The 12670-nt window shown below is 36.0% G+C and overlaps 1 protein-coding gene across 1 annotated transcript; it reads right to left on the bottom strand.

Annotated features, from left to right (window-relative positions):
* Window positions 1-190: 190 nt before the first annotated feature.
* LOC140948681 (uncharacterized) lies at window positions 191-5478 on the bottom strand. The gene is made up of 6 exons (XM_073397981.1): window positions 5183-5478; window positions 3518-4782; window positions 1979-2119; window positions 1408-1538; window positions 730-886; window positions 191-434 (listed from the first exon to the last, which is right to left on the bottom strand). Exons 1-6 carry the CDS (start codon window positions 5476-5478, stop codon window positions 259-261), a joined length of 2166 nt encoding a protein of 721 aa, XP_073254082.1. The 3' UTR covers window positions 191-258.
* Between the last annotated feature and the right edge of the window lie 7192 nt (window positions 5479-12670).

Below are 12670 nucleotides of genomic sequence, written 5' to 3'. Positions count from 1 at the left end.
ACGTTATATTGAAAGTTTCAAAAACTAAAAACATCGCCTATCGAATAATTTTGCTCACTTGGCAGCGCAAATGCTAGCAACAATTATATTTCTTTTTCCATTGTTTCATCATCATTATTATTATTATTATTATTATTATTATTATTATCATTATTATTATTATCATCATTACTATTACAAGCCGCTAAATTTGTAATCAACGTTGTCTAGGTGACTCTGTTTACAGCAGAAGAACAGGATACCCTTTCTTGCTTTCCTTTACAATGCTGTTGTAACCTGTTGTTCGTCCACATTTTTTGCGTCAGTCCTGTGCTTGTCAGTAGTTGAGGTAGTGTTTGCCGATCCATTAGCTGGATAGAATCGCAACACCCAGGCACCTTTCACTCTATTTAGTGTCCTTTTATTTGTTACAAAAGCAAGAAAAATGAAGAACCCTGAAAGGTAATAAATCACAGTAAGAGTCAGTCAGTTATAGGTATTCTCTAGAACTGCAAATCTGTGAGGAACTTCATTAACAAATAAGAAAGAGTACAGCGTAATTCCTATCCTTGTGCCATTTGATCATGAGATGCTTTATCTTTATTACATCCTCAAATAAATTTAGTGCCATCAACTGCAAGGACTAGCTATAGCTTAGTTAATAATCTTGAACCGCCTTCGTTTACTCTGACTCAAGCTGCTTCACTTATTCCTTCCACATAAGCACAGCCATTTAGTTTGCGAACTGACCTTGCAGGCTGTTGGAAATCACAAACAAGTAAGTGATGAACTCCACATCTGCAAACGAAACAATAAATCCCAGCAGCCAAGTAAATCCCATTGCAGATGATAGCTTGATGTAAAGAATGGGAAGGCTTGTTCTCTGATCTGTTACCCGGCGGCTGGACTAGAATGAAAGTGAATAACTTGAAACGTTTTGTGAGTAAATGTAAATAATAATAATAATAATAATAATAATAATAATAATAATAATAGTAATAACAACAATAATGCAATGATGATGATGATGATGATGATGATGATGATGATCATCATCATCATCATCATCATCATCATCGTCATTATCATAATAAATCATTTGCATTACAATGGCTAGCGCTTCTCACTTTGAAACTGGGGAATGGGGTAACTCAGAAATGACCTATTTGTCACTAGCAATTTTCTACTACCTAAAGTGCAAGAAGGAATCTGTGCGATTTTATTTGTGTACTGGTTATTACTGCCGAAGTACAAAAAATGTTTTGAACTCATTAAAATGTGAGAAGAACTGAATACGTATCATTAGCCGTAATTATTTATGTAGTTGTTACGGCCATGAAAACAACAACAACGACAAAATAAACAGAAAATAACAACAACAAATGAGTGATGCGAAAGGAAGTTACAAATGAAGACCTGAACCGATACCTTTTGAACTTTCCAAATGGACAGCAGCGTTAGAGAAATTGCGACAAAGTTGAAAACAAGAACTAGAGCCACTGGTAACCCAAGGACAACGAGAAGAGCTTTGCCACTGGAAATCCAGCAGACCCTGCCAGCTTATAAAGAAAAAGAACGCCTACATTATAATCCTGTGTTAGATGTAACAACAAAATTTTAAGTTAAGTACGGTGCATGTATAAATCTCAGAAGGTAACGACCTTTTTAGTAAAGCGTCGAACAATAAGCCATTGCCCGATCAAAACAGCTGAAACAATCCATTTCCGGATACGACCTTAATACCAAGCCAAGAGCGTCACAAGCAATTCTTACCAGCGATTAGATATATTGGCACTGTTCCCCGGCAATTTCACAAAATGTGAGTCTCAAAGTTTGATTTTTTTTTAGCACCATGAAGCAACTAGACGCTCACGTTGGACTGTCTATTTACAGAACCATATTTGAAACCATTTTTTTCCGAATTTTTTTCATCTTCTCACACGTCTAAAACGATGAAATACGTTTTATATATACATATACAGTTGTTAAACAAACTTACCGTAACCAATATAAACTACACCCGATGTGTCAAGAACATAGCTGGTGACGACAATAACTCCAGGAGTTGTCCAAGCAAACATGTGGTACTTTATCATGGCCATTTTACCGCTTCCTGAGCGCATCGAGCGGGAGGTCTGACCTGCGGTGCGGATAAAAACAATAATAATAATAATAATAATAATAATAATAATAACAATAATAATAATATAATATTAATAATAATTATTAATAATAATAATACTATTATAAATAAGTTTTTGTAGAGATAGCGAAGGTTTTACAGGGTATCAGAATTTAATAATATTCTAAATTGGCTTTTTTAGTAGAGAGATTTATATCACTATGTATAAGCTTTTAGTAGAGATAGCGAAAGTTTTACAGAGTATCAGAATTTAATAATATTCTAAATTGGCTTTTTAAGTAGAGAGATTCATATCACTACGTATTTTAGGATTGTATTAGGTTTCGTATCGACCTTTTTTTTACTTCTAAGTATAGCTTCTCAAGTGGTGTAGGTTACGCTATGCGCCCTATACTACTCATAATGTGGACAGCATTCCAAAGTTTCACACTGCGACATAATAATAATAATAATAATAATAATAATAATAATAATAATAATTATAATTATAATAATAATTATATAAAAAGGTATCGCATATATAGTTGTGATCTTTGACAAAAGCTATATTTCTGACATGTAAACAGTATACAGTTAGGGTGCGTTCCTTTAGGATGATTCGTATCAGGATCAGTGATCCGAGATCCCTCAGATCATGGTAGGTCAAATGAAACGATGAATCCTTGTCCAAAATGTATTCATCGGTTCATTTTATCTACCATGATCCTAGTGATCTCGGATCACTGATCCTGAGCCGGATGTTCCCAAAAGAACGCACCCTTAATCCCCGCTTTACGGATACCCCTTTATACGGAAACCTCGTTATTACGGACAGTATGTTAATTTGCTTTATCCCTGGGGATATAAAGTCTTTACGTTTTCTCTAAATTTGAGGTCATATGACGTCTATCGTTAAATTTATTGGCAGACACTTGTAAATACAAACTTACTTTTTAGTACATTTACTTACAGAACTGTACTTAATATACACTTACAAAGCCAAAAACACTCATAAATAGTAACTGTGTAACAAAATCAAATAGGTAGGTAACATATCAATAATCTTTGACAATGGCAGTGATGTTATGTTGACGTCATTTATTAATAAAGAAGGATCTGGAACCATCCGCTTGGATCCACCATTTTGACTTAATTAGATGTATTCACTTTTCCCTAACGCCTAGAGAAATCGAGGTTATCGTGACAGAAGAAAATAAATCTGTGTACCATATAGTGCTTAGAAAGCCAAAAAAATGAAATAAATAAAAAATAAATGAAATAAACTAAAAATAAGAAAAATCAACACAGTGTTGAAAATTGAACCCAATGGTCATTGTAGTGGATTTGTTAAAATATTGCAAAATTAAGCCTGCTAAAATAGAGTGCCAACAATAATGCTCTCCTCGCTACAATTACCTGTCTTTGCAAACGTCTTGGAAACATCAAAAGCCATTACACTCATCCAGCAAAACGATGACAGCAGAGTATAGTGAAGGACAACAGATACCACCATGCAAAGGGATGGGTAAGCTGTCTGGCCGGCCATCAAAAAGACAATGTGATAAAACAGCATGGAGCTTGACAAACTCATCAGATTTTTTCCAGGCAACGTTCTTAGCTCCGGAATGGTGGTATATACGGCGAGGAGGAGAATCAAGGATATCATAGATATTGCACAACCCACAAATGTCAATATCTGCCTTCCCTTAAAATATGCGTCTTCAGAAAAATGCCGTGTAAGATTCATGCAAATGAATGCCGTAGAGCCATTTATAAAGTAACTTCCGTTATCATATGTTTTCTTGTGCAAAGGGATCCATATTGAGCCATTTGGCCACACAGTAATGGATTCTAAGTTAATTTTGACAAAGCCAGAACCTTTCCTGCATTTGTATCTGACGTAAGAACCATTGTTTGACATTGGCCGATCCAGAACATACACTTTTATACACTTGTCTGTAAAGGGATCAAAAACAAATCCGTGCTCGCATTTCTTGTCCTTCACCGTTGTTGTTGTTTGTCCAATTTTAACAGTGTGGTGAGAAGAGGAGAAATCGAATAAGATATCCAAAGGCAGAAATCCACCGGCGGTGTCATTGTTCGAGGGTGGGTTTGGAGGAGTGTCGCAATCACATGAAAACGCACTGAGGTCGTTTCCCTGACATATTTCACAATGGGGATTCTTGTACTCAATATTGTGACAAAAATGAAGGGCATAAAACGAACAAAGACGAGACAGCAGTGAATTGTGTGGTTTCGATGTTTTACATGAAACTTTAACGGCTAAGCAGCTCTTGAGGTTTTTGTTAACAATCGGGACGGTAAAGCTCCATTTGCAGTTATTCTTTATGAACTCCAACATCAATGTTCTATTTTTTGGAATATCATGCTCTGTGAAACGCCCAATACAGGAGGCAGAAAACTTCCAGTACACTGGGTTTGTAGCCTGATTGCATCTGGCACAGAACATGTTCTTGTATACACTCCTGTCGTCTAGGTCTAAGACTGGCAGTTCGAGAGATAAAGAGTTTGCAATGCATAACGAGTCGAAATCCTTCTCATAGTTGTCTGCCGGACAGCTGCCAATTAGAGCGTAGCCATGAAACCTTGTCTTGTTCGTCTTTACGCAAACATACCTCGAATGAATACTGTTTGGTGTGAGGTGCAGGTGAGCTGCACAACTAACAATTCAAAAAAAAAAAAGATAATAATTATTATTAGATAACGACCTTTTTGAAGGCAACGAAGTCACTAGTACTCTCTCAAGAAGTAATTATTCTCCTGGAAGGGAAAGCAAAAGAAGTAATTAAGCAAAATGTTATGCATTCTAGTCAGCTGAACGAGTAACCAATGGTCACAATTTTTTTAGTGTCAGCTGAGAGACTGAACGATAACAATAGCAATGACAATGACAATGATAACGACAGCGACAAGGACAAGGACAACAAAAAAGACAGCAGCAACAGCAACGACAACGACAACAACGATAACAATAACAACGACAACAGCAATAGTAAAAACAATGGCGACAATAACAATAACAATATCAACATCAACAGAAATGAGTGAATTTAAGTTTACCGTAGAAAGTAGTCATAACAACAGTCACCAAGCTCCAGACATAGTTTATCGCAGTAACAAGGTTTCTGAAACATCCTCTCTTGAGCCTCTTTGTTGCCATTCATAGGACAGACTGTTTCACAAGTGTATTTCAAAGAGGGACATATGTTGCTCACATCGAATCGATTGTGGGTCATGTTTAGTCGTATAAGAAGATCTTGTGTGCTGATCAACTTGTCATAATATTGAATCACTAAATCTCCAGACACTGAAATTAATAAAACGTAAGGTTTGGTCAGGAATGCTTGTATTGGCATATTCTCTTGTGACCCGTTTCTGGCAATTAAAATTATTTCGCTTAGCCGGTTGCTAGTACATATTTTCATGAAACCTATATGTACCACTCAGTGGCGGAGCCAAGGCGACACGTATCTGTATGTAAGTGTTGACCCTCCACTTGTCCCACTGAAACATCGAATCACTTCATTAACACGTAATGGTGACTTACTGGGCTTTATTGCACTTGTGCGTGGCGCTGAAGATAAAGCAGCTGATGGAGGCCTGGTGCCATGTGAAACTGGCGTAGGTGGTGACTGTGGCGCCATTGTAGTTTCTGACGTTGTTAAGGATGGTGGTGCTGGGGTGATTCTCCCTTGTGAGGGTGCAGGTGGAGCTGCTGGAGCATTAAGACCTTGTGCAGATGGTAGCATTGGAGGTGGTGGTATGCTTAATGGAGACGAGGACGCCGTTGCTGGTCCAAAAAGAAGAAAAATCAGAATAATCCAAACCATTCTCTGTTACAGACACTTCTGACCAGCCCTGAGACACCAAAGAGAGATAAAAGCGAAGTTACTACGGGACGATCAAAGAGTTCGGGAATTAAGTGTAATTACTAGGTGCAAACTATACCAAATTATCTATTTTTAAAGTTTTTCTAATAGGTCGATCCAAAATATGAAATGGGAAAATCAATTTATCAAAGATCGGTATCATATTAATAGATATGTTTAAGATCCAAGCACAACATAATTATTTAATTTAATAAAATGAATTAAAATGAAATAAAATAACCCCAGCAGATTTTAACGCGATTGCACCCACATTTAAGCTGTACCAGCTAGTTTTGCAGTACATAAATTGTTTTCCTTCGAACCTTCATCCGAAGTTAATTGTCTGATTCGCCATTCGCCATTCGCCATTCGGGCGACATACATCAGCATGTGGAAAACTTACTGTTATTCTAATGTGTGGTCTCTCACAGGTTATGTAGTTGTAAATCAACAAAGGCGTAAGAGGAACCTGGATTGAAAACAGTAAATTTCCTTTCTCCTCCACTGACTAAGCCTTTACAAAGTAATCTCCTTTCAAAAACAGTTATACGAAAAGTACATCTGCTGTGTAAAACAGCTGTGCATATCAATTAAAGCAAAATTTATTTTATTAATTTCAGATGATTTTGTTGGAATAGAAAGTGACAAGTTTGAATAAGAATAAGGTCACCGTTTTTATACCCTTAAAATATATTTCAAGAATTGCTATTTTGGAATTTCCCTGATATCGAAAAAAAGGCCAGGGTATAACTTTTTTTTTTCCTTGTATGAGGACAGAGCCTCTGACTTTAAGTGAATTAAGAAGTTTGAATGAATTTATACCGTAGCTTTAGGCAAGTCAATTTGAAAACAGAATAGATGAAATCTTTCTTTTTTTGTGCAATAAAATGAATAAAAGCGAATCAAATTTTGGGCAAAATGCACTTTTCAAAAAAAAAAACAACAACAACAACAATTTTACCTTGTCCCGAAGGTAATTTAATCATTCACTTTGGGGCTATTTTGGAAAAAGACGCCTCGGCAAGCAAACGTTGTTTACTTTCGTGATAGTTTTGTCAACAGCAAACACTTTATTCAATAAGATGTCCAAAATTTAGGGAAATTCTAAAATTGCGCCTTACTTCAAACGAGCCGAAAGTCTATCACAGATGCTTCATGTATTTTATTTTATTTTATTTTATTTTATTTTTAATATAACCAAACGCCTCTAGCTGTACTTCCAAGCATTTTTTTTGTATACAACTAGTTAGTTATAGTTATAGCTATCGCTAAGTGCCAACGAGCAAAGATTTTACCCACACGGGCATCACATCATAAAAGTTACCTTACACTACCGTAATATGTTACAACGGTTCGAGATTCATTCTGCCTTGAAACTTTCGCACACGGTTTTTAATAGGCCACTTCCGAGTTCAAAAACCCTCACTTTCAAAATGTGGCCAAGTGGAAAACCTTTCTTGTGAAAATGAGTTTTATTTGCATGAGAATAAAAAATCATTTTCATATCAAATACTGAGCAATTAACCTCGTTTTGATACAGAGGCCCATGGGAACTCGGAAATGGGCTATGATGCTGCCGCCTCACAGCATCGCTGCTCGTTGGCAACAAGTAATTTAGGGGATTGCAATACGTTCAAAGAACGGCGGTGACGGCTAAGACGACAACAAACATGTAATGCATTTAATAAGCAAAAGAGAACTTCTTCAAGTGCAGCATACATTTGGTACATTTCTTTGCTGGTATTTCACGATTATCATAACAACCTGAACTTTTCTAACTTCACGTTTAATGCAGCACGTAAAACAAGACAACTATTTTTTTCTCCTTTGCGCAGAGAATCGCTTCTATTTGATGAGGCGAAAAAAATGTAAAAATTGCGATGAACCTTGTAACACTGAGATAATTCACTTGTAATGGTGTGCTAACATGTAGTTCATGCCTAGGCCAAACGTCGAACTTTTCATGAGACGAATCAAATTAAACTTACAGAGTTATTGTCTTGAAAAGCTCGACGTCTTGCTCAGTTAAGTTTGTCAAAATGAGTTTGATCGTCTAACACGTTTTAATATCACTTTTTGGTCCGATAGACTTGTCAACTTACTTTATTAGGACGACCCAAATTAGCTGATTTTGGTCCATCTCATGAAAAGTTTAGCGTTTCCCCTAGGCTTTACTTACCTTCAGTTTGCGTCAAGTTTTGCCTTTTTCTTTATGCCCGGGCGGCCAGTTTTAACCTAGTAAGGATTCGAACACCAGTTCCAGTTTCCAGATGGATTGAAAACATTCATTCTTTCGAGTTAAAAACAAAACAAAATCGAACAGCTTTAACAAAAGAACAAAAGAACAGCTTGGCAAAAAATTGATTGCTGCTACAAGGTCGACTGGAATGTATAATACATATTTTTTTTCTTACCTGTAAATTGAATCCTCGTTTTATTCTAAATAATCTACTACTAATGAGATTTAGAACTATTTAAGTCCAATTTATCAAGTTGGACTTAAATTTTTGTGATGTACTGTTTGTTGCGATTAAAGAGTGTTATCTGTAATCATTCATCATCAATTTATAACTAATTAGGAAATACAAATAATTTATTGCACATTTTCGGTATACTTAACTCGCTTATTTTTAAACTTTTGCCCTCCTTACCAGGAAAGGTTTTCTATCCAAATTCTGGAAAAAGAGAATAAAATACCAATGAACAGAATGTCTTCCAACGACATGTCACTTATTATAAGTTTGATCGAATCCCTGGCGGAAATTAGGAACTCGTGTGATGTTCGATTGCTTCAATATGAAAAGGAAAAGGATTTTATTTTAAATGTAAATACGGTATTCGTATGTTTAATTGTTGAAAAATATGACCCCTTGTGACACTATATTTAATCATTTAAACTACTAGACAAGTTCGATATGTTTGTGTCTTGTCTTGTCTTGTCTTACCCTTTCGTCCCCTTTAATTTTTCATCCTTTTCTCAACTTCGTTTCTGTAGAAACCTTCCAAGCGGCAGCTCACTGAATTTGTTTACCTTGACTTTGCAAACAATTTTGAATTCTGTTTTCTTGCCAATTTCATAACGACTTTTAATTTAATTTTTAATTTCCTGTTTCGCGACGGTAAGTATTTTAATGCAAATTTGAAACTAATAAGGTATAAGCTCTCCACTGTTTTTTAGTTTCTTTTTGTTCTGTTTTTATAAATGATGACCTTTTTTATCATTTGTATTGACTCTTTATTTTTTTTCTTTTTTTATTACAATTTTTTTGTCCATGAGTAAATGAACATACAGACAATCTACACTATAACTTGGGCTAAAATTCAAGATAAGTTCACATTCATATCCCTGACGTAGTACATCTTGCAGACGGATTTGATCCTCTATACAAGAAGGATGCATGTATAGTTTAAAAATGGTATCACTCGACCCAACTTGAAATAAACCATGCAGCGAATGTACTAAAGGGACCCAGTTGTGACCGATTCTAGGAATCCATACAAAAAGAAAAGGCTTATCCATACGTTGTTCACAAAAATACAAATCAAGTTTAATGACAGCTATCACTTGCTTAAAACATTATAATTAAAATTATTATTATTATTATTACTACTACTACTACTATAATAATAATAATAATAATAATAATAATAATTATTATTATTATTATTATTATTATTACCAGTGATACCGCTAAAAGTAGAGTACAGTTCTGTGTGATTTTGCTAAAAGGTGCCTGCTAAGTTTTTGTTGGAACACGGTCATCGCCCGTGTTCAAGCTAGTGTGGCTGAGAAAAAAACAAAAACAAAAACAAAAACAAAGCAGGAGGCTTGCTGTCTTGCTAGGTGTCAGTTGAGAGCCCAGGCCCAGACCTATCCGTGGGTGGGTGGCTTCCTTGTTTTGTGTGAAAACCAGAGGGGGTAGGGGGGGGAGATTTTGTCAGTTTGTTTAAAGTTTTACGTCAGAAAGCAGCGCAAAGTCAGAGAATTTTTTCCTGTGGGCTAAGCCAGCCAAATCACTACTAGCAGAGCTTGGGGGAAGTGATTGACTAGTCATAAGCTTCATGGGTGGGGAGGGTCAGTAATGGCTCCTTGGACTTGACCGTCTAGAGACTCAGTACAGGCACCTTACATGAAATCCAGACAGAATTGTGTTATGCTATATAAGCTTCGAGTTTAAACCTTAGCTTTTTCGTCTTTTTTCGGTACCGCATATTTATACGACGAACTCCGCTATAGTGTGAAGTGATTTCATTTGCTTTTATGAAAATGGATAGATGAAATTTGATCGCTCTTTTTGATATATAAATCATGTCCAGTGACATACAAAGCATGTCAAAGAGAAAAGTACAATCAATTATTACAGCTGATACTTAAGCCGCGGCACAAGTCGATAAATAAAATGGATTTACAAAGAGAGATACGAACTGCTCTTATACTGAAAACAAAAGAACAACTTAATAACAGCCTACAAACCTCTGAGCTGAAACTTATGTCATGCTAGGCCCCTTTCAAACGTGAAAATGTAAATATTGTAAATATTCCCAGTCTCTAGAAATTTTTTGTTTATCCAATATGGATAAGGGTTTCTATAATTAGTGTATTATATTCGGCACATGTGAAATGCGACTTCTAAATCAAATGTTGAACCTAAGACGAATTTTCGACTGTTTCAGTCGCAGATTCGTCAAAGTCGCATTTGATTTGAAACTGTCGAATTTAGTTGATTCATTTCCCATCTCAAAGCAGTTACCTCTCGAATTAAATTGTAAATTAGGCACATGTGAAAATCGACGACTGAACTGGGTAATGATAGTGTCCAGTGTTACTAAAAATACCGGTAGATACGCTATGATACATATCACACTTTGTATATTCCTGTAAACTTTGCTTTCAATTTACCACATCATGTTACTAGCTATATGCACCACACAGGCAAAAAAGAGAGTAAAAAATAGATTAATTTCCTTCAAGGGGATTCGAAGCCGCACCCACAGAACCACTTAGGACTACAAGTTAACGCCTCTATCCACTAGACCACCACGGTTAGTTTAAGAGGTATACAGGGTGTCTTAAAAGTTCGTTCCTCTACTTTATACGTCTGTGTTTCGGTACGATTGGACTGGGTAAGCAAATTATTTAAACAACAGTTTCGTCTTCCAATCTAATTCACTTTTTTTGCTCTTGCTGTGCCATCTTTTAACTCGAATATTCGATTTTTGTACTTCCGCGCCAAAGGTGCCCGTGCGCAAGTATATTTTCCATTTTTTTTTTTTTGTATTTTATAGCCCGAATTGCTCGAACTCCTTCCTTGTTTTTTGATGAATATCAAGAAAGATAAACCCCATTAACGCAAAAACATTCAGCTAAGTGAGAGCATAAGCATGTATACTTCGATTTACTGGCCTATCTGTTATAGAAACTGCTAAAAAACTGGAAAAATCCGGATGTTGTGTGGTAAAATAATCAAGGGGAAATGAAAGTTTTGAAGGCAAGAAAGGAGGGGGAAGACCAAAAGTCCTGAATAAAACAGGTACAATAGTTTCCACGAGGAAACTCTGGCATTGTTAGCAAGCCAAGTCCAGAAAGGGTCATGAAAAGCTGTTTAAAATGTTTAAAAAATTAGAGGCCCCTGAGATGGCCCAAAAAACTCTGCCTATAGTCTGCCAAGTAACGCCCAGCTCGTCTCAAATTGCTGTGGACGAGATGATTATCTTTTTTGGATGAATGCCCAATATATGTCTCTTTTTTTTCAGCTCCCTTAACTAAAAAAATATTGTCTGGGGGCTGAACTGGCTCCTGCGCACCAGGTTATAAAAAAAGCTCAAAATGGATCATCTGTGGATCTACACGCTGTACCCCACTTCATGCCGCAACGGCTACAGAATCTAATAAAAAAAAAACAACAACAAACAAACAAACAGTAACAGAACATCTGATACATGTTTTCGATAGTGAAATAAACATCTTCTAGAAATTTCAAGTAAAAATAAAGTTATAGAGCATGAAATTAGAGGAACTAAATTTGGGACACCTTATGAACTATCAATCGCGCGACTTTAACCGACTGAACCGCAACCGTACTACCCTCTCCCTGCTCGTAAGGTGTCTTTTCATCGGTCGGAGAAAACATTAACATAAAATTGTTCATCATTATTTCCATTGTTTTATGTTAAGGGTAGCAAACCATTTGGCGTTTAGGGTCAGAACAGATGCTACACGACCTTTCTCCACGGAATGAAGAAAAACAATATGAACGCCAAATTCAAGCTTGTAGTTTTAAAAGTTCTCCTTTATTAACTAACGTTGAAAGTTTATTTCGACAAACAAACAGTTAAGTTGAAAATTAGGATTTTACAAAAGTCTCAAAAGTAGGTCTCCCGTTTCATATTTTAACTTGCAATATCGGTCAATTTACGCAACTTTCAAACTTCTGGCTCAGTTTTCGTTTGGTTCTTACTTTGAAAATGGAATAATAATTACCCAGAGACAATACAGTGTAAAAAATTGTTGAGAAAAACAGCAAACACTTGCCAATTTATGAGAAAAAAGGTACTTTTAAAACAAACTAAAAAATTCAAAACGCTTTGATCACGTGACTCATGACGTCATGTTCCTGTTTTGGTCCTGAAAAAGAAAATATATCAAGTAGAAAATTACTGTCCCACAAATTTTCTCTGC

The sequence above is a fragment of the Porites lutea genome, chromosome 1 (assembly GCF_958299795.1).
Source record: "Porites lutea chromosome 1, jaPorLute2.1, whole genome shotgun sequence".
Taxonomy (NCBI): domain Eukaryota; kingdom Metazoa; phylum Cnidaria; class Anthozoa; order Scleractinia; family Poritidae; genus Porites; species Porites lutea.
This window is presented reverse-complemented; position numbering and strand designations above follow the sequence as displayed.